Here is a 21,369-nt window from a genome sequence, read left to right on the forward strand (position 1 = left end):
TAGCTGATAATCAGTGTTTGAGGGGATCCGTTTGAGCAAAGCACAGAAATCTCAAATGATCTTGACCCCGAAGTAAGTGAGGTCTCGCTTTAAAGTTTCTCACCCATCTCTCTATCCCTCCCTCTCTCCCTCCAGGGGATGTATGCATGCTAACGGTGTTTAAGGGGGGAGTAAACTGATAGACAACCTCTCTCATCCCCCTCTCCCTCTCTCATCCTTCTCTCTCCCCCCAGGGGACGTATGCTACAGTGTTTAAAGGAAGGAGTAAACTGACAGACAACCTGGTGGCTCTGAAGGAGATCAGACTGGAGCACGAGGAGGGAGCACCTTGCACTGCTATCAGAGAGGTGTCCTTACTGAAGGACCTGAAACACGCCAACATAGTGACCCTGCACGACATCATCCACACCGACAAGTCCCTGACGCTAGTCTTCGAGTACCTGGTGAGAACAACATCCTCTTTCTGACGCCTCATATCACTGACGATAGAATATGATGTGACAGCACATGATCGTTTCAGGGACAGTACAGCCTGGTCCAATCAATCAAATCAAATGTTTTTTTTCTCACATGCTTTGTCAACAACAGGTGTCGACTAACAGGGAAATGCTTTCTTATGGGCCCTTCCCAACAATGCTGAGCGAAAAACAGAAAAAAGAATAGAAATACGAGGAATAAATACACAATGAGTAAACGATAACTTGGTTATACTCACAGGGTACCTGTACCGAGTTGATGTGGAGGGTACGAGGTAATTGGGTTGTGGTGTTTCTGAGTTGCTGCTTCGTTCAGTGACTCATCTTGTCTTCTCCCCTGCAGGACAAGGACCTGAAGCAGTACATGGACGACTGTGGGAACATCCTGAGCATGCAGAACGTCAAGGTGAGTGTCTACAGTACACTACAGGCTTGCCTGCCAAGGCCTCCCTGTTTCCACAGAGACCAGGCTCCTTCTGTAGTAGAAAACATCCTCGCTCTGCTCTCTGCTGGTGACTAGCGCAACGTCAACTCGAAGAATTGAAATGTGTCACACCTCAAATGGAAGTTCTCTCTGTAAAAATAAAGTCATTCTTATCCAATGGAGATTTTTGGGAAACTATTACACTCTTTTCCCCCACTCACATAGCTTAAGATAGAAAAAAATAATTTTGCTGGTGTTTACACAGTTGCGAGTATCTGGCTGCCTTGAGAGAGCTGACATCTTTGTTGTTTTGGCTCAGATATTCTTGTTCCAGATCTTGCGAGGGCTGGCGTACTGTCACAAACGGAAGGTTCTTCACAGAGATCTGAAGCCTCAGAACCTGCTCATCAACGACCGAGGAGAGCTCAAACTGGCAGACTTCGGTGAGAGATCTGTTCTCATTCTACCCTGGGTTCTAGGGGTTGAAAACGCTGGTTGTTCATCAAGTACGCTTTTCACTATCGTGCTAATCTGAGCCGTACTGAGCTGGCTCGGATCTTTTTATTTTCACATGGTCTGGTTCCAGCAACTATGGTGGAGGCGGAACCAGGCCAGCGCAGTCCAGGTCAGTTTGGCTCAATTTGGCATGATTGCTGACATTGAGCCTGTCTATTCAGTAAAGTCTGACTGAAATGTCCCTCGTTGTTATTTTGTTCCAGGTCTGGCCCGGGCCAAGTCAGTCCCCACTAAGACGTACTCCAACGAGGTGGTGACGCTCTGGTACCGGCCTCCTGATGTTCTACTGGGCTCCTCAGAGTACTCCACACCGATAGACATGTGGTGAGTGGGCTGAGGTGATCTAGAACCATGAGAGAACCAACATAGGAACCATGAGCGTTGCTTGAGGGTTATAATGAGCCATTGATCTTTTAATCTAATCTGAATGATATATATGCAAAACTGAAAGCCATCTTGACCCCTATATCTATCACACTTTTGGCGGTCCTTATGTTACGCCCTGAATAATGAGAATAGCCATGCACCTAATTTACAGTGAAGGGCAGGGATAGTTAAGTGAAAGGGGGTGTATAGACTCCCCTAATAAAGACATGCATTGCATCTATTTGAACTCTAACCTAATCCATCTGACCCCAGGGGTGTGGGGTGTATATTCTATGAGATGTCTGCCGGGAGGCCTCTGTTCCCTGGTTCGACTGTGGAGGACGAACTGCATCTCATCTTTAGACTGCTGGGTGAGTGCTGCCACCTGGTGGCGGGAACACAAATACCACATGACATGCTACGATTGAATCAGTTTGCTCTCTGCTCTCTCTTGCATATGTAATTGAATGTTGTGCACTGTTGTGTGTTGTTAATCATTGTAGTTTGCTTGTATATGTCACAGCACCACACATACAATTGTCTTTGGAAAAGTAGTTTATCTAAGTCTATTTTTAACCGAGGCAAGTCATCTTTTATGATTAAAACTCCAATGCAGCCGTTTGTTTTATCTCAATATCAAATCATTTGTGGGTAACAATTAAGTACTGTACTGTGATTGTTTAATTTAGCTAGCACTGTCTTGGGCTGGTCTGAGTGAGGAGAGGAAAACAGACAATTTGCTGTTACTCCAAACTCCATCGGACCCAAACAGGCTGACATTTCTGGCTGTCTTTTCAAACTGCTCTTACACTAAAAGGGCATTATCATCATTCTCACAATATCACAGTATTATTCCGACCTCATAGTGTTGGAATGTATATAAAGCACAGGAGAATCATGTTTTTGACTGGGTCTTTAAACTCTCCTGCATGTCTGAAAATCTTCTCCCCCACCCCCCATGAACCAGGCACACCTACAGAGGACAGCTGGCCTGGGATCTCTTCCATGGACGAGTTCAAGTCCTACAAGTTCCCAAAGTACAAGACACAGCCCCTTATCAACCATGCACCCAGGTATGTAGGGCTGCCTGCCTGGGGTTGGAGCTGAGGGGGTTAATATGAATAAATATGGTCCTAACAACATTTCAAATTGTCATCAAATTGTCACTAAGTGAACATTTGACTTGAATGTAAGTTAGGATTTTACCCCTTAACAGACGCCTTTTCCAAAGCGATTTCCACAGATTCCCACAAACAAGTAGCTACACCACATGTCTATTGTCAGCTCCCAAAGGAAATGGCTTATGTGTAAAATCCAGGTTTCTTTTTTAGTGAAGTACCTTGGCCGTTCTGCTTTCAAAAAAAGACATTGTAAGAGAAACGTTTTCTAAAAGTGTGTGTGTGTGCTGTGCTTTTGTGCTGTGCTGCTTTCTTGTGCGTTTGTGCTTCACTTCCTGTGAAGTAAATCCTGTGGAATAGTCAACTCTGCTTCCTTCCTATAGTTTGCTACACCACCACGAGTCACTCCCACTGATCTAACACCCCTCCCTCAGTTCTCTACCCCCCTCAACCCACTCTCTCTGTCTCTCTGCCTCTCTTTCCCTCCCACTGTCTTTCTCTCCCTCTGTTTCTCTCTCTCCTATCCCTCTGTTCTCTCCCTTGTCTCTTCCCCCTCTGTATTTCTCTCTCTCTCTCCCTGTTTCTCTCTGCCTCTCTCTCTCTCTCGCTCCCTGTTTCTCTCTGCCTCTCTCTCTCTAACTCTCTCTCTCTCTGTGAATCTCTGTTCTCAGGTTGGACACTGACGGCATTGACCTGCTGCTTTCATTTCTAAAAGTGAGTTCCACTATAGTTGATTAGGGACGGATAACAACAACAATCGTCTGAATCGTATCTGAAAAACAGCAACATGCTGTTGTTACATTGGGACAATGTACTTGCACAAAACTGATAGAATTGTAAGGGAAAACTTAGTGAACATGGGGTCTATCCTAACTTCACCCGAAGGCAGATGTGTACAGCACATGATTTAATTCATATTACTTACTATTTAGCTTCCTGTAGGCAGGAGTTGATTTGCAGAGTGGTGATGTTTGTCTGTCACATGTTCTCCAATAGAGGGGCACACACACACACACACACTGTAATGTTTCTCTGTCGTTGATTTTCCAGTACGAGTCCAAGAAGCGGATGTCTGCAGACGAGTCAATGAGACAGCCCTACTTCAGGAGCCTGGGGACGCAAGCATACACACTGCCAGAGAGTGAGTGATGAGATGGAAGCTAGGCTGGAGACTTGGCAGGCTCTGCTTACTGTTCTAGTGATATTAGTCTGCAGTCTGCACACTCAAGTAGTCAGCTGCAACTGTGTAACAAAGCCCTGAGTGTTCTAAATATGGAAATCTAATTGTTCTGGCTATATGGTAATGCTGTTCTGCGGGGTGTGGGTTCCTTATCTTTTTTCCTTTTCTCTCTTTTTGTGTGTGTGTGTGCGTGACAGGCATATCCCTATTTACGCTGAAGGAGGTCCAATTGCAGAGAGATCCTGGCTATAGGAACTCTAACTATCCCGAGTCAGGTGAGTGGAGTCCACCAGGGATCAATATTAATACTTATTATGTTTCCATTTTTCAAAAAAACTAAAAACAATAAAAAATATTTCAATACACATTAATACCCTGAAAAGGGTGTTTATTTATTATCACCTAATAGTCTTTATTAACCTAGTGGTTAATGATAAAACCAGTCCCTTAAAATGATTAATTTGTGCTTTGCTTTTGTTTTATCTCTCAGGCAACGGCAAGAACAGAAGGCAGAGCCTGCTCTTCTAGGTTCCTGTTCAACAGCTAACTGTATAGTCATACAGACAGAGATTGTTCAGTCCCAGAGATGGATATCTACTAGGGCCAGGGGGGTAGGATACCCCCCTCCTCCCTCTGTGTGCCCCCCCCCCTCCAGCTGCCAGGGTCCCCTATCTACACTACAGTTTGGCCCCCGGGGTTCTGGCCCAGTGAAACTGGCCCAATATAAGAGACGTTTATACATTTATATTTATTGGGGAAGAGAGAATTTGCTGCTAAAAATCCAACTACTGTCTAGAAGATTCTAACTGGCTCAGTCACTTTAAAAAAACAAAACATGCAATGTGTATAGATTTTTCATTATTTTGAAGTGGTGTTTTATTCTTTTTGTGGTTTTGTCATCATTCATCTCTATTATTTCCACCTCAAAACTCCTCTGTGTGTGAGTGTAAGACAGACAGACGGACCCCGACGGACCCTGACCCGACCCGACATCTTCGCTGTTGCAGTCTGACGTTTTGGATTTTCTCTCACCTGTTGACGTGCAACGGGGATGTATTCAAACGTTATCCATATTTCTGGACCTTTCATTTCACAAGATACTGTTGAGGCCAGTTCAGCCCTGACCATATCCACCTGCTGTCAACCTGAGATACTGTACCTCCATTTTGATAGAAGATATGGGAACAGTGATTGGCTTTGGTGAAAACAGGTTCACATAGTTGTTAGAACTGGAGCTTCCACTGTACTGCATTATTTAAATTTCAGTAAATATATCAATATGACCTGACAATCTAATACCCTGCACAACGTAACTACAGTGTACCGTGGGCGACCTGGAACGCATGATGACAACTCTTCTCTCTTACTGCACCAAACTTCCTGTGTCTGTCATGAAGGGTGTGTGAGCGGAGCTGAAATATCACAGCACTGTCCAGCCACTGTCATCCATCCATCCATCCATTCATTCCCGAACCCTCCTTCAACCATCTGTAAAATGGTTCCTTATTTTGAATTGCGATCATCATAATTGTGTTGCACGCATACAGGAAAAGTATGGGAAAAGAAGCACACATACAGTCACTGAACTTCTCGGATGCTTCCGAAATAGCATCCTACTCCTTATATAGTGCACTTCTTTTGACCAGAGCCTATGGGCTTCTAGTCAAAGGTAGTAGAGTATAGGGTGCTATTTCGGATGGACCCTTCCAATTATATTCAGGGTGCTCTTAGTACTCGTCCACGGCCCATATTTATGAAGCCTCTCAGAGTAGGAGTGCTGATCTAGGATCAGTTATACCATTTATGATCGTAATGAATAAGACTCTGGGTACTCGGCTCTGCGCGCTCCAGCGGCTCGGAGAAGAGACTGCGAGTAACATTTCATGGACAGGGAGGACCTGATCCTAGATCAGCACTCCTACTCGGAGACGCTTTATGAATACAGGCCCAGTTGTCCTAGTGAATACAGTACTGAGTTTGCGTACGGTCTACTTAACAGTGTTACCTGTTACCTTTTATGATACTATTCCGTTTAGGATTATTTGTGGATCATTGTTATTGTTGGTGTGGCATATTGTTGGGATGCCCTCCTTATATTTGAGCTTGATAAAAAATGTAAAAAATCTGAGAAAATACAATTAAACTGAAGATGAAAAACACTTCTCCTTCTGATGTGTTACTTCTGCTCCATCTGTTCCTCTAGTTAGCCTCTATCCCAGACAGACAGACACTTACAGTGGGGCAAAAACGTATTTAGTCAGCCACCAATTGTGCAAGTTCTCCCACTTAAAAAGATGAGAGGCCTGTAATTTTCATCATAGGTACACTTCAACAGACAAAATGAGAGAAAAAAAACCAAGAAAATCACATTGTAGGATTTTTTATGAATTTATTTGCAAATTATGGTGGAAAATAAGTATTTGGTCATCTACAAACAAGCAAGATTTCTGGCTCTCACAGACCTGTAACTTCTTCTTTAAGAGGTTTCTCTGTCTGTTCTCTGTCGTTACCTGTATTAATGGCACCTGTTTGAACTTGTTATCAGTATAAAAGACACCTGTCCACAAACAGTCACACTCCAAACTCCACTATGGCCAAGACCAAAGAGCTGTCAAAGGACACCAGAAACAAAATTGTAGACCTGCACCAGGCTGGGAAGACTGAATCTGCAATAGGTAAGCAGCTTGGTTTGAAGAAATCAACTGTGGAAGCAATTAATAGGAAATGGAAGACAAACAAGACCACTGATGATCTCCCTCGATCTGGGGCTCCACGCAAGATCTCACCCCGTGGGGTCAAAATGATCACAAGAACGGTGAGCAAAAATCCCAGAACCACACGGGGGACCTAGTGAATGACCTGCAGAGAGATGGGACCAAAGTAACAAAGCCTACCAGTAACACACTACGCCGCCAGGGACTCAAATCCTGCAGTGCCAGACGTGTCCCCCTACTTAAGCCAGTACATGTCCAGGCCCGTGGTAGAGAGCATTTGGATGATCCAGAAGAAGATTGGGAGAATGTCATATGGTCAGATGAAACCAAAATATAACTTTTTGGTAAAAACTCAACTCGTCGTGTTTGGAGGACAAAGAATGCTGAGTTGCATCCAAAGAACACCATACCTACTGTGAAGCATGGGGATGGAAACATCATGCTTTGGGGCTGTTTTTCTGCAAAGGGACCAGGACGACTGATCCGTGTTAAGGGAAAGAATGAATGGGGCCATGTGCAGTGAGATTTTGAGTGAAAACCTCCTTCCATCAGCAAGGGCATTGAACATGAAACGTAGCTGGGTCTTTCAGCATGACAATGATCCCAAACACACCGAGGTCCTGGAGTGGCCTAGCCAGTCTCCAGATCTCAACCCCATAGAAAATCTTTGGAGGGAGTTGAAAGTCTGTGTTGCCCAGGAACAGCCCCAAAACATCACTGCTCTAGAGGAGATCTCCATGGAGGAATAGGCCAAAATACCAGCAACAGTGTGTGAAAACCTTGTGAAGACTTACAGAAAACGTTTGACCTCTGTCATTGCCAACAAAGGGTATATAACAAAGTATTGAGATAAACTTTTGTTATTGACCAAATACTTATTTTACACCATAATTTGCAAATAAATTCATTAAAAATCCTACAATGTGATTTTCTGGATTTTTTTTCTCATTTTGTCTGTCATAGTTGACGTGTACCTATGATGAAAATTACAGGCCTCTCATCTTTTTAAGTGGGAGAACTTGCACAATTGGTGGCTGACTAAATACTTTTTTGCCCCACTGTACATACACACATGCATACACACCACATACACACATACACACATACATTGTATAATATGAAGACCAGAAGGCAGAGTTGCAGCATTCAATGCTTCAGGTTTATTCAAAACAACAAGACTTTTCACCAATATAAAATGATACAGAATATATACTGCATAACATAAAAACATTACAAAGTGTTACAAATCTTTTGCATTGATTTGGAATCTCCTCTTTATATAACATTTTTTTTTTTTTTTAAGAAGGAAAAATCGAACATTTTGAAAAGGCACAGCCGGTACTATTTGAAAAGCACACTGCATATAATACAATTCAATTCAATGGAAACAATGTTTCACATTCTGTTATGAAAATCTTTAAAAAAGACGACAAGAAATATATTTTTTTTACAAGATTAAAACAACCAAGCCCTGTGCTTGGAGAGGGAAGTTGGTAGCTGACATGTGGATCCTGTCTTACATGTTGTTAAACATCGCTAAGCTATGCTTAACTAGCCTGGTCCTAGACCTGTTTGTGCTGTCTTGCCGTCTTCTTCATTGTCACACCATTTGTCAAGACGGAACAAACAGACCTAGAGACGGGCTAACCCCAACTACTGTCCACTTGGACAGGGTCCTGCTGTTTAAATGCACTTAATTACAACGCGCCAGAGGTCTCACAGACCTCATGGTGTATGGCTTTAACCGAGTGCTTTCAACAACGCAACTGGAATTTTAACCAACTTAAGTGCAATAAAAAGTGAGGTCAACATGCCATGTAAATGTCGAGTCAATCATGAGTATTTACACCGTCAAATAATTTTGCAGAAACTGAAGGCTAATGATGAAGATGATGATGATACTACTTATAGAGGTGGGTGATGTGGAGTTTTTGAGACCCCAAATCAAAAGCAAGTTTGCCTGTAAATAAACAGATGACTATTGAGGATTTTATAGGCCTTGAGAAGAGATGCTTGATGAAGATGGTCAAAGTAAGAACCAACAGACTGGTTTGGGTTTTGAGAGTCTGAATCAGGACTTGTGATTGGCAGGGGACAGGAGCAGGGGACAGGGGGACCCATCCAGGTTTGGCAGGGGAACCGGGAGGTGTCCATTCATTAGACTGGGAAACTGCGGAGAGAGAGAGCAGATGAGAGCAGATGTTCAGCCAATGCTACTGCAGTGTCAGTATGCTGTATATCCCAAACTTTCTAAAACTAGTGCTTGGCAAACAGAAGTGTGGATGAAGAAAAAAGAGGCGTGTATACTGTATTTAATGCTGCCCTCGAGTGCTTTATCCCTTCCAACAAATTCACAATTTTTTTCACTTCGCAGAAGCCTTTGCCAGGTCTCTCTGCCAATGCTCCTATCACGAGAGGAACTGTAGTGTTGTCACTGGCCCAGTTTCCCACTTTCCTGTTGTTCTGTGTGCCTCTTCCTTCCTTCCCTCCCTTCTCACTCCTTTCTGATCGTTTCTACCACAACAGGCTGTATGGAGGGAGAAGTGAGTGCATTGTACATAAAGAGGCCACTCAGGCTTGTGTGCGTGCGTGTGTTGATGGGAGCAGAGGGGGCTAGCTAGCAGCCTAGATGCACAAATGAGGAGCAGGCCTACGTCCCAAACGGCACACTTCCCTACATAATGCACTACTTTTGTTCAAAAGTAGCATACTATACAGAGGATAGGGTTCCATTTTGGATGCAGTCCAGGATCCGCCCCCTCAGAAACCTGTCCACACTGTTCAGTCTGCCTCAGCTCCCTTGGGCTCAAACAGGAAGTATTCACAGGATATCCTCTCCCTCTCTGCATTTGCAGGGTCCTGAAACGGGACACCTCCGGAACCGCTGGACTGAGGTATACTGACTTGAGAGACGAGAAAACTTCTCCTAATGAAACAAACCTCGCCAGGTCAGACTCTGTTATTGAAGTCAAACTAAGTCAGTAACAAAGACCGCTCATGTCGCCTCATCTTGTTGTCTACTTTATACACACACTAAGTACCCCATAATAGAACATATGAAAAATGACCTGGAATGTAGAGTATCAGGTAAGTGTACTTAAGATCAATTGGATAAATAGGGACGTGGAAAACGTGTCGTGGTAACATTACCAGGGCAGGTCAAAGGTCTTGAGAAAGGGAGACATGGGGAGAAAAGCCAACATTTATTCTACCTGACACACATTTGCATACATTATGCTGTTGGATGGAGAATGTCAACAGATAGAGGAACAAGTCTTCGGGAGTAAACAAACAAGCTTTGGCGAACAAACGAACAGTCCACTCAGCACTTCTCTATTCTTTCCCCTAATGTCTCCCTCCCTCGCTCCTTCTCTTGCTTACCTGGAACAAGTGATCAATGCCCTTGCAGCCGGGCCGGGCTCCAGAGTGGCTACGGGGACACAGACTGCTCTCTCCCTTCCTTTATCTCTCTCCCTCTTTCCCTCTCCCTCCCTCCCCTCTTTCCCTTCTCTTGCTTACCTGGAACAGAGATCCGTGTCCTTGGAGCCGTGCAGGGCTCAGAGGGGCTATGGGACTAAGACTGCTCCAGAAGTGGATGCCTGATAACAGAGGGCTGTGAGCCAGCAGCAGGCCAGACGGAGTCTAGGGAGGGAGAAGGAAGAGGGGGAGGGGGGTGCAGAGATAGTAAAGAGTATGTGAGATTTGGATCAGTGATAATAACTGCAATGATGACTGTTTGAAATAAAACCACTTCACTTGAGGTATAATATATTTTGAAAGTACAAATGTATGTGGTTTCTCCTTTTGATACAGGGGTGAGGTAGTGGGGAGAGGGGTGATGTTGTGGATTAGGGTTTCACTCCTTAGGCATCACAGCCCTTCCTTGGAACGCTTGTAGAGGCTAGAGAGCACCATATGTTCAAATCAATTCACCTCCAGAGAGAGAAATAAGCCTGTTTTGTTAGGGGAGCAGAGCAGAGGGACCCTGCCTGGTCTGCCTGCCTTTTCCTTCACTATTAATGGAATGATTGGAGCATATGGCATCAATTAGGGCCTCTTCCCCTCTTTCTCTGTCTTTCTCATTTTTTTTCTCTCTTTCTCGCTCCCTCTCTCTCTAATGAGGACAGGATTTGTATAAATCTCGGGTTTTTCCTCTGATCTCACTTTGCACCCCAATAAACTGTTGGTGTTGTTCAGCTCTGTTGTTGCTGTATAGCAGGGTTCCCCAACTGGCGGCACGCGGGCCGAATTTGGCCCGTGGGCGTTTTTTATTTGCCTCATTTTTTAATTAAAATAAATAATCATTGTTGGACAAAAACAACTGTAAGAACACCAGGAAATAATCTCCAAGTGAAATTATTTTAAGAAATGGGTTACCAAGAATTCCCCACATAATAAAGAGATACGCGATTGTATACAAATGTTAGCAAGGTTTGAAATGATTACGTTTTAGTCAAACATTATATCTGTTTGAGCTTCAATTTGCAGTCTACAAATGATTTGTAATTGTTCTGGCCCACCCTCCATCCGCTCATGAGAAAATCCCGCGGCTGAATCTAGTTGATGATCCCTGCAGTATAGGCTGTGTGCTGTGCTGTGCAGTGTGCTGAAGTTTTCTGTTCTGGTGTAATGATGATGCAAATGTGGTCTAGCAGGGATAATGATATCTTTTTAACTAAAGAAAATACATTGTAAAAAATGTTTCTTGTGATGTGGATTTTCACTGCTGCTTGAGTTGGAAAGCAACTTTTTAACACAGAGTACGCTCAATAAAATTGTACTGAAGAGTGGTCCATGATCTTCCATGGCCCATATCATCTATAAGTGTTTCCAGAGCCAGACTGTAACCAGTGGCAGAGCCTTGCTGCTTTAGCTGGGCTTTGGGGAGACTTGATGACCTCAGGTCTGGATAAGATTCCGTGGCTCTTTCTCCTCTGTCTAAAAATCTGTCCTCTCCTCGTCTCCTTTCCTTAAACTACACTGATTGGAAAAGACTGAAAACAATCATATTGGAAAGTCATTATTAGAACAAAAGGTGATCCCTAGAACCTAAGCTGTTGGCTTCTACCTGGTCAGTTTTTTCAGTTATTTTTTGACAATTGAGAAAATATATAGCCCATCCCCCCCATGACCAGGCAGGCAACAGTACAGATGAGATGTAAACAGAAAATCACTGCAACACTATACGCTTTAGATAAAAGCTTCTGCCAAGTAGCCTATAACATGCTATATAGCAGTAGCATTCACCTGTGCAGTGAAGAAGGCCGGGGTGAGGGACCCGGACGGCAGGGCGGGACTGTTAAGGGCTATGGAGCCAATGTCACTTCCTGTCAGGAGCAGGGAGGGGGCAGGAATCTCTAGGGCTTTGGGCTTCTTTGTTTTGGGTGGGAGTCCATGTTCCCTGTATCCATGACTACTACCACTACCCCTACTACCACCACTGGTCCTCTTCTCCGGAGGCTGCAGAGCCCTCTCTCTCTCTCTGTGCCCAGAGGAGAGATTCAAGGGCTGGGCCCCCTGGTCAGAGTCCTCCCCCTCCTCCTCTTCAGCCTCTGGGCTCCAGCCTCCTCGCCCTGGTCCCGGCTGGGGGTTAGGGCTGGGTGGGGAGGAGGACGGGGAGCGCCGGTGGTGATGGTGATGGAGGGGGGAGGGTTTAGATGGACTGTCGATGCTGAAGTATTGTGATGAAGGCTTGATGTGGGAAGGTGAGGGTGGAGTTCTCTCTGTGGTACCAGCCCCGAAGCGGATGACTCCGGACCGGGCTTCATCCTGCTGTCTCTCCTGCCTCTCCCTCAAGGCTCTGAGCAGCTCCTCTGGAGGATGATGGAGGGAGCTGACGCTGAAGGAGGAGTAGAGACCAGAGCGTAGGTAGTCATTACGACACGCAGCCTGCTGAGCCGCAGCAGCCGCCCCCAACGCTGCCCCCACGGCTCTCCTCTGCTGCTGTGCCTCCTCCTCTTCCTCCTCTACGTCTATGTCCTGGACGTCATCCTCATGGAGGGTCACCATGCCGGACGTCAAGCCCATCTCTACCGCCGCAGGGTCCATCTTCAGGATCTCCGGGAACGAGACAAACTTATAGACAAACTTCTGGCCGATCACTTTCTTGATGATGTTCTGGGACAGAGAGGAGGGTGGGATTAGTGTGCAGGTTGAACCTTAAAATGACCCCCTGATTTACCTAGTATTTTCTTCATACATCCTATTCCTTCGTTAATAATCAAAAGCTCTATTACACATTTATAAGCTGATAACAACAATATACATTTTAACTTCTCTTGTCAATGAATAACAGAACCCTGAATGTTCTGTGTTGATGGGGCCATTTTGATTTCACCACATTTCTGTCATAGAAATATTCTAGCAAAGCCACCCAAAAGGATTGCAAAATGGCCCTTACATGTGTTTGAGAGATGCATCACAGTATATGGCTGTGCTGTTGGTAAGGTGAGAAGAGGAAGTGGAACTATCTCCCAGTGGGGATCTTTGGTTGAAAAAGAAGAACAACTAAGTGAGATTGTCCCCAAATGTGAGAGTGTTTAACACTGGTGTGAATGGGCTCACTCAAGTAATGTTTTGAGAAAGGTCACATCGACCCCAATTTAAAAAATAATAATAATAATAATAAAAAAGTTTATAGATACTTGTGTGTGCTTGAGTACTCTGTCTGAAAGAAATATGCTACTTAGAACCCAATAATCTGGATGAAAGAACCTCTCCAAAGAACCTTTTGAGAATCCTTTTTTTTTCTTCTAAGAATGTATTGTGATATGATTGTATTCCACCTTGCCATAGTAGTATATGAGCGCTCTTGCTTAGTTTCTCATAGTTCATGTCTGCCTTGTTATGTATGTGTGGTACAGTTAGTGTAGTGTCTGGGTGGTGTTGTTATGTGTGTGTAGGCGTAATTGCAGCGAGAGTGTATTGCACCTTGTCATAGTAGTATCTCAGTGCTCTGCTCAGCTTGTCGTAGTTCATATTAGTCTTGTTCTTTCGGAGCCCCCACAGCTTGGCCACCTCCTCTGACTTGAGCAGTTTGAACTCCCCATCAGTGGATGTCCAGCAGATCAGGTGCTTGTGGCTCTGGTCCAGGAGAAGTTGCAGCAGGAACTGCCACAACGTGATGGCGCTGTCCATACCTACAGCGAGGGTTTGTAAGGGCTATGGTTAGAAGGACACACCCGACATGCTCTATAATGGGACTGTGACAACATCAATATCACGGCAGGGTAGCCTAGTGGTTAGAGCGTTGGACTAGTAACCGGAAGTTTGCAAGTTCAAATCCCCAGGCTGACAAGGTACAAATCTGTCATTCTGCCCCTGAACAAGGCAGTTAACCCACTGTTCCTAGGCCGTCATTTTTAAATCACCAACATCAACAATTGTTGGCAAGTTCAAGAACTGCCACAACGTGATGGCACTGGTCATACCTAGAGGGACATGAACTATCTGCCAGTGGGGACCTTTCTCAAACACAACTGACATCATCAACATGGGACCAGGGTTATAGTACTGTTCATGGGCGGCGGTAAGCCGGCTAGCCACTGGAGAGTGATGGCCAGCCACTGTAAGATGTCTATGTATAACATACAATTTTCTGTTGTTTCTATAATAAACATTTACTGTATTGTACACCTAAAGTATTACCAAATATTTCTTTACAACTAAAACAAGATAACCATAACCTGTTGTTTCCAATGGGAACAGTAGGCAGAGCCAAGCACGAGCTGGCGAGATCCTATTGGCGCATTATAACATGCATCTGTATATTTCCGTTAGGGAACACCTCCTCTGTGAAGTCCGATTGTGCAATAACTCAATTCGCCTTTGCACTCCTTCTAAACAACGCGATTCTTTGCAAAGGGTAAAGTCTACAAAACTTAATCCATTCTGTTCATAACAGATTTTAGTTTTGGGAACAGATAACTGTATTGAGATCAAATGTTTCATCGATGAGAAAATTTGCAGAATGTCGGCCAACATCCATCTCGTTCCATCTTCTCCCACTGCCGGGGCACTGGGCTTCCTCTCACTACCATATTTGGTAGTGAGTGCAAAAGCCAAGCGGACGCTTCACATTTATACCTCCGGTGAAATATCTCTCTCATTGTTCTATCTGTGGTATTACATTGTAGTAGCCTGTACTGTGATATGTGTGATGTAAAGAAAAGTCATAGTGTGGAATATAGCAGTACTGATTAGCGTGGAGTGTAAAGTAACAGGCTAGCAGATGAGAGAGGAAAAAAGAAAAAGAAAAGCAGGAACAACAGCTCAAACCAGAAGAATGTGCGGTCCAACCTGGCTGAGGCTACAGGAAGTATGACGGGCCCAGAGAGAGAGAAAGAGAGAGAGAGACCAGGGTGGGTTTGTCGTTCAGTAAAGGAATGTGTATCCCTATGAGCTCCTGTCTGCCTGGTAGAACCGAGACTAGCACACAGACTAGTCTGATCAGAAGTAGTGCACTTCATAGGGAATTGGGTGCCATTTTGGATATTACCTGGGAAATTGGTCTCGTCTGTCTCTCTTTCAACATCTGAGACAGGCAAGCTCAATGATTGTTGTTGTGATGAGAAAAGTGAAATGTCAGTGACCCTGATCAATGAATGCCTTATCAACTAAACACACACATACTGTACACCACACACGTACACATACACACCCAGACACATCTACGTACAAACAAACATACATACTTACACATGAACATAGTACACGCACACTTACTCACACACACATACGTACACACACGTATACACACACGTTCATAGTACACACAGTGCCTTCAGAAAGTATATATACCCTTTACTTATTCAACATTTTGTGGTGTTACAGCCTGAATTCAAAATGGATTCATTCGATTTTTTTTGTCACCCGGTCTACACACAATGCCCCATAATGTCAAAGTGAAAACATGTTTTCACAGTTTTCACATTTCCATAAGTATTCACTCCCCTGAGTCAATACTTTGTAGAAGCACCTTTGGCAGCGATTACAGCTGTGAGTCTTTCTGGGTACATTTCTGAGAGCTTTCCACACCTGGATTATGCAACATTTGCCCATTATTATTTCATTATAACTTCTTCAAGCTCTGTCAAATTGGTTGTTGATCATTGCTAGGCAACCGTTTTCAGGTCTTGCCATAGATTTACAAGCAGATTTAAGTCAAATCTGTAACTCGGCCACTCAGGAACCTTCGCTGTCTTCTTGGTAAGCAACTCCAGTGTCGATTTGGCTTTGTGTTTTAGGTTTTTGTCCTGCTGAAAGGAGAATTGATCTCCCAGTGTCTGGTGGAAAGCAGACTGAACCACATTATCCTCTAGGATTTTGCTTGTGCTTAGCTCCATTCCGTTTCTTTTTTATCCTGAAAAACTCCCCAGTCCTTAACGATTTCAAGCATACGCATAACATGATGCAGCCACCACTGTGCTTGAAAATATGGAGAGTGGTACTCAGTAATGTGTTGTATTGGATTTGCTCCAAACATAACACTTTGTATTCAGGACAAAAAGTGAATTGCTTTGCCACATGTTTTGCAGTATTACTTTACAGGATACATGTTTGAGAATATTTTTATTAGGTACAAGTTTCCTTCTTTTCACTCTGTCAATTAGGTTAGTATTGTGGAGTAACTACAATGTTGTTGATCGATCCTCAGTTTTCTTCTATCACAGCCATTAAACTCTGTAACTGTTTTAAAGTCAACATTGGCATCATGGTGAAACTCCTTAGCGGTTTCCTTCCTCTCCGACAACTGTGTTAGGAAGGACGTCTGTATCTTTGTATTGACTGGGTGTATCAATACACCATTCAAAGTGTAATAAACAACTTCACTATGCTCAAAGGGATATTCAGTGTCTGCTTTTTTTTTTTTTTACCCATCTACCAATAGGTGCCCTTCTTTGCAAGGCATTGGAATACCTTGGTTGAATCTGTTTGAAATTCACTGCTTGACTGAGGGACCTTACAGATAATTGTACGTGTGTTGTACAGAGATGAGGCAGTTATTCAAAAATCATGTTAAACACTACTATTGCACACAGAGTGAGTCCATACAAATGATTATGTGTCTTGTTAACCACATTTTTACTCCTGAACATATTTAGGTTTGCCATACAAAGGGTTTGAATACTAATTGACACAAGACAGTTCAGATTTTCATTTTGAATTAATTTGTAAAAATGTAGAAGAACAATATTCCACTTTGATATGATAGGGTATTGTGTGTTGGCCAGTTTCATTCCATTTCAATTCAGGCTGTAACACAACAAAATGTGGAAAAGGTCAAGGGTTTTGAATGCCTCACCCCAACCTGGTCTCAAAGCATTTTCGTATTATTCTGTACGTAAATCTGAGACACTCCATTTAGTAAATATGTTACGCTTCGTATGGTTACATAAGACAGATGGTTACTTAAGGCAAAAACTAAAGTGTGGTGGTTGGTCGGGGTGGATAGGTGGGCATATGACGCGAATGTCTAGTGAGTTCGAATCTCACCACGGACAACTTTTGCATTTTAGCTAATTAGCAACTTTTTAATTACCTACTAATTTTTAGCTACTTTGCAACTACTTAGCATGTTTCCCCAAACCCTAACAATTTTAGCTAACCCTTCACCTAACCCTAACCTTAACACTTTTAGCTAACCATTCCCCTAACCTTAACCCTTTAACTTAACGCTTAAACTAAACCCTAACATTAACCCTAACCCATAATCCTAACCCCTAGCCTAGCTAAAGTTACCACCCAGCTACAATTTGTAAAATATCATACGTTTTGCAAAATCGTAACATATCTTATGTTTCGCAAATTCGTAACATTTTGCAAATTTGCAACATAATACGAATCGCAATTCGTAACATATCATACGAAATGGGCGATGGACATCCACAAATTAATACATACCATACGAAACACAACATATCATACTAAATGGCATTTCTCAGATTTACATACAGAGTAATATGAAATGCTCTGAGACCAGGTTGAAACCGTCCCCCACACACACTGTCAAAGCTGATTCAACATGTTTCTGGCACAATCGATCCCTAGTGTTTTCTATCTGCCATGTGACACACACAAAACTGTCAAAGTCAGGACTTCCTCCTATTCTACTTTCAAGGGCATATGTATGGTAGGGGAGGGGGGGGATCCCGCACTATTAGGCACATTTCCCCAATCCTCTTCCACTTCCGACTCTGCCTGGGTCATGAGATCAAGTCAAACTGTCCTCCCACTCCACCCCTGGGACATATACTGAGACAACACATTACTGTTTGGTAGAGTGTTCTATGTTCAAGGTTATTTGAGTTGTACTTTCCACATCACCTCAGCACTCATTACAACACATCTGACATCTTTGTAATAAGAATCATGCTCTTGCTGGTTAGTCAGAGTTCTTGTGTACTAAATGAATCGTCTTTTATTTAACTTTTGACATTAATGACATGTTCTAAAACGCCCCTGTCGCACCTCCCTTTCTTTCTCTATCTCCCTCCTGTCTCTCTCTCTCCCCGTCTCTGATGCGACAATTGCGACAGCCAGCCCCTGTCCCTTCACCCTAGCCCCCCCCACACAAAGCTGTGAGTTGTGAATATCCTTTGCCTCTTTTGCAGATGCTCAGAGTGTCGCCTACGATTGAAAAGTCACACTGCTGGTGCGCCGCCGTACAAAGCCATCCAGTGTTTGGGGAACGGAAACTCCTAATGTGATTAGGTGCTGTGTGCAGACATTACTTAGCCATGACTAAATCTGCTCTCTTCCTGTTCACATTCACAGTCCGTCGCTGGAATATCCAACCAGACATCGCGAGCAAGCGCCGTAGTCTTTGCATGGCTTCAGAAGGTGAAGCACAAGCTGCTGTATGTTCAGTTGAATCTAGGTAGCGCTGTTGTACCTCATTTTTTAAAATGATCTATTTATATGTCTGTCTGTCTGTCTCGTTCTCTTCCTTTAGAATAGACTATTAAAATATATTTCACAGGGGAGATAGGATTATACGGAGTAGGAATAAGGAGACTCTCCAAGACTGTCTATTTCTTTTTCGGCCTTACTGATTCATTTTCAAGATGTTCACTACCAGACAGATTCAAACCGGAAGCTCTTAGAAATGTGGTGTACTCCATACCAGACAAACCAGAAACTTTTCCTCTGGCATATTGAGTTTACAGTTGAATAAATAGGAATACACAGCAATGTGAATAAACAGCAACAATACGTACAAGTTTATGTCCGTCGAACTTTGGTTAGGCTACAAACAAACTATGTCATTATCCTGCTCACACCAAATATAGACTATCATCTACAATAACAGACCTAATACCTAATTCAACCACTCACATTCAAATGTATGTCCCCTTTTCTCTATCAAAGCCATCCATTAAAAAAAACAGAATAACCTAATAATAAACGCAAATCCCTTGTTTTCACATTACCTGCGATACCTTGTTTGCCTTTCCTTCCCCTCCTTGCAAAACTTTTATGATTAAATCGGTATGATCCCTTGTTTTTCCATGCTGACTGTCGTCTAGCTAGGCTACACAGCTCTGCTGGACTGAAATAAGATCCTGGCTTTTTTTTTTTTTTTTGCAGGAAGTTGGAGCAGGCAGACAGAGAGCCGGCCGACTTCCTCTCCCCTACGATTCCCCAGGCGGTTCACCGTCTGTGTAAATACGCTTTACTCCCCTCCTTTCTTTCTCTCTCTCTCTCTCTCTCTCTCTCTCTCTCTCTCTCTCTCTCTCTGTCTCTCTCTCTTGGCTCTCTCTCTCTCTCTCTCTCTCTCTCTCTCTCTCTCTCTCTCCATCTATCTACTCGCCGATGGCCATGGCAATATTGTAACTCTCCAACTACTCTACATTTGATGTGACGTCATGGCTAATTCTAACGCATATGAGTGTGTGAGAGAGAAAGTTATTGAGGCAAAATGGGATAGTCTGTAGTGAATATATTGTTTAGTTAGGCTTTATTATTTACTATTGGCACTGATTTAAAAGTAACACGTTAACACGATGTCCGCTGCTCCAGTTTGTGTGCGTAATGGTGCATAATTGTCAGGGCAGATACATTGATTTTGGAACTAGCTTAGACCAGAGTGGGCGCATAGGGCAAATGTCTAGTCATCCTCTGTGACAAACATCGATTTAATATGTGACAGCAAGCCTATTGAAAACCATAGCCAACATTTGAAGAAATCATGGTTAATGGGGTTTGGAGTCAAACGCCTAACATATTCCATGTAAGCCTGTTTTTCTTCTTCTCACCAACAGAACCTATGTGCAGATAAATGAAATAGGAATACCGGAAGATAACTGACAAATAAATAGGTGTCAATTAGACACCTACAAAACGAGAAAAATGGCTGCGATGCCTACAATTTCAACAGACCTGTTGATAAAATGACCATGGTGGTTTTTTTGTTATTACATGTAAGCTTCAGCCATTGGCAGTAGGCTACCACGGAGCTATGGAAAATATACAGCACACCAAAACGTTTATTTGAATCCAGTAAATTCCACCGCACCATGGAGAAAGCTAAACAATGAGGCGTGATTTGCTGTTGCCTTTTGCTCCCTGAACCTGAACCTGGTACCTTGGATAGCGACGCTCAGGAATCTTTTTACCTCAGTAACGGAATCGTAAGTGACGCGCCTCGCTATGCTGTTCACATTCGGGACGAATGGCTGGCGATTCCCTGTCTGGGACCCGACCTACACTATCCAATGGCTGGGGTATGAGGCGCTCAAACGCTACACCAAGAACATGCAGTGCAACGGGGGCATGAAGGCGGTGAAAGACATTCGCTTCCTCGCGAGGAGGTGCCCAATTTTTCAGTTTTTGATTTGTTAAAAAAGTTTGAAATATCCAATAAATGTCGTTCCACTTCATGATTGTGTCCCACTTGTTGTTGATTCTTCAAAAAATACAGTTTTATATCTTTATGTTTGAAGCCTGAAATGTGGCAAAAGGTCGCAAAGTTCAAGGGGGCCGAATACTTTCGCAAGGCACTGTATCTGTTCCTCGGTTTGATCCCGGTGTCAGCATTAGTGTCGCGATGTTTCCCCTGTCCAGACGATGTCCTTGTTTGTTTCTTGTCGGTTATTCATTAAATATCCACTCCCTGCACTTGCTTCTCGTCTCCCAGCGTCTGTCCTCACAAGATTAAAGCTATCCTGGGTATAGAATGCAGCAAATTCCACTGTCATCAGAGAATTAACCTATATGCAACCATCTTTCTGTCTCTCTGATTGTCTATGGAACCACTAAAGGGTTTGGCATATTAACTCGGACTGTCATTCCTGTCCACAAGCTCAAGTACAGTACGCTCTCCTTTTTCACTGAATATTTTCTGATGATATTGGTGCATTGTTTGCTTACTATGTGGCCATGTGTTGTATTCCCATAGGGAGCTATAGGAGAATCTGGTGGGATCACACTCTGCAGGTTAGTGACCTAATATATAACATAGCTACAGTACATGTATTAATATCTAACTGGCCCAAGTTTTCCACTAAGAAAACACATACCTCAAAAACCTGATTTCAAATCAGGCAAATTATGTAGTTTTGTCATTCTTGTATAT

The 21,369-nt window shown here is 43.4% G+C and overlaps 2 protein-coding genes across 2 annotated transcripts in view; one reads left to right on the forward strand and one right to left on the reverse strand.

Moving 5' to 3' along the window:
- LOC109889676 (cyclin-dependent kinase 17) overlaps positions 1 to 6,259 on the forward strand; it is a 48,823-nt gene extending 42,564 nt beyond the window's left edge. Inside the window, exons 7-16 of the mRNA XM_020481281.2 lie at positions 234 to 443; positions 820 to 882; positions 1,220 to 1,343; positions 1,620 to 1,740; positions 2,056 to 2,153; positions 2,750 to 2,855; positions 3,572 to 3,614; positions 3,951 to 4,041; positions 4,278 to 4,355; positions 4,571 to 6,259. Of these exons, the coding sequence (XP_020336870.2) occupies positions 234 to 443; positions 820 to 882; positions 1,220 to 1,343; positions 1,620 to 1,740; positions 2,056 to 2,153; positions 2,750 to 2,855; positions 3,572 to 3,614; positions 3,951 to 4,041; positions 4,278 to 4,355; positions 4,571 to 4,608 (972 nt within the window). The 3' untranslated portion in view covers positions 4,609 to 6,259. The remainder of the gene's footprint in view (positions 1 to 233; positions 444 to 819; positions 883 to 1,219; positions 1,344 to 1,619; positions 1,741 to 2,055; positions 2,154 to 2,749; positions 2,856 to 3,571; positions 3,615 to 3,950; positions 4,042 to 4,277; positions 4,356 to 4,570) is intronic.
- A 1,672-nt stretch (positions 6,260 to 7,931) lies between these two features.
- Positions 7,932 to 20,668, reverse strand: LOC109889678 (ETS domain-containing protein Elk-3). Its single transcript, XM_020481282.2, has 5 exons — positions 19,226 to 20,668; positions 13,725 to 13,933; positions 12,042 to 12,911; positions 10,314 to 10,436; positions 7,932 to 8,964 (listed from the first exon to the last, which is right to left on the reverse strand). Exons 2-5 carry the CDS (start codon positions 13,929 to 13,931, stop codon positions 8,866 to 8,868), a joined length of 1,299 nt encoding a protein of 432 aa, XP_020336871.1. The 5' UTR covers positions 13,932 to 13,933; positions 19,226 to 20,668; the 3' UTR covers positions 7,932 to 8,865.
- Positions 20,669 to 21,369: the final 701 nt, after the last annotated feature.

The sequence above is a fragment of the Oncorhynchus kisutch genome, linkage group LG4 (genome assembly GCF_002021735.2).
Source record: "Oncorhynchus kisutch isolate 150728-3 linkage group LG4, Okis_V2, whole genome shotgun sequence".
Lineage (NCBI taxonomy): Eukaryota > Metazoa > Chordata > Actinopteri > Salmoniformes > Salmonidae > Oncorhynchus > Oncorhynchus kisutch.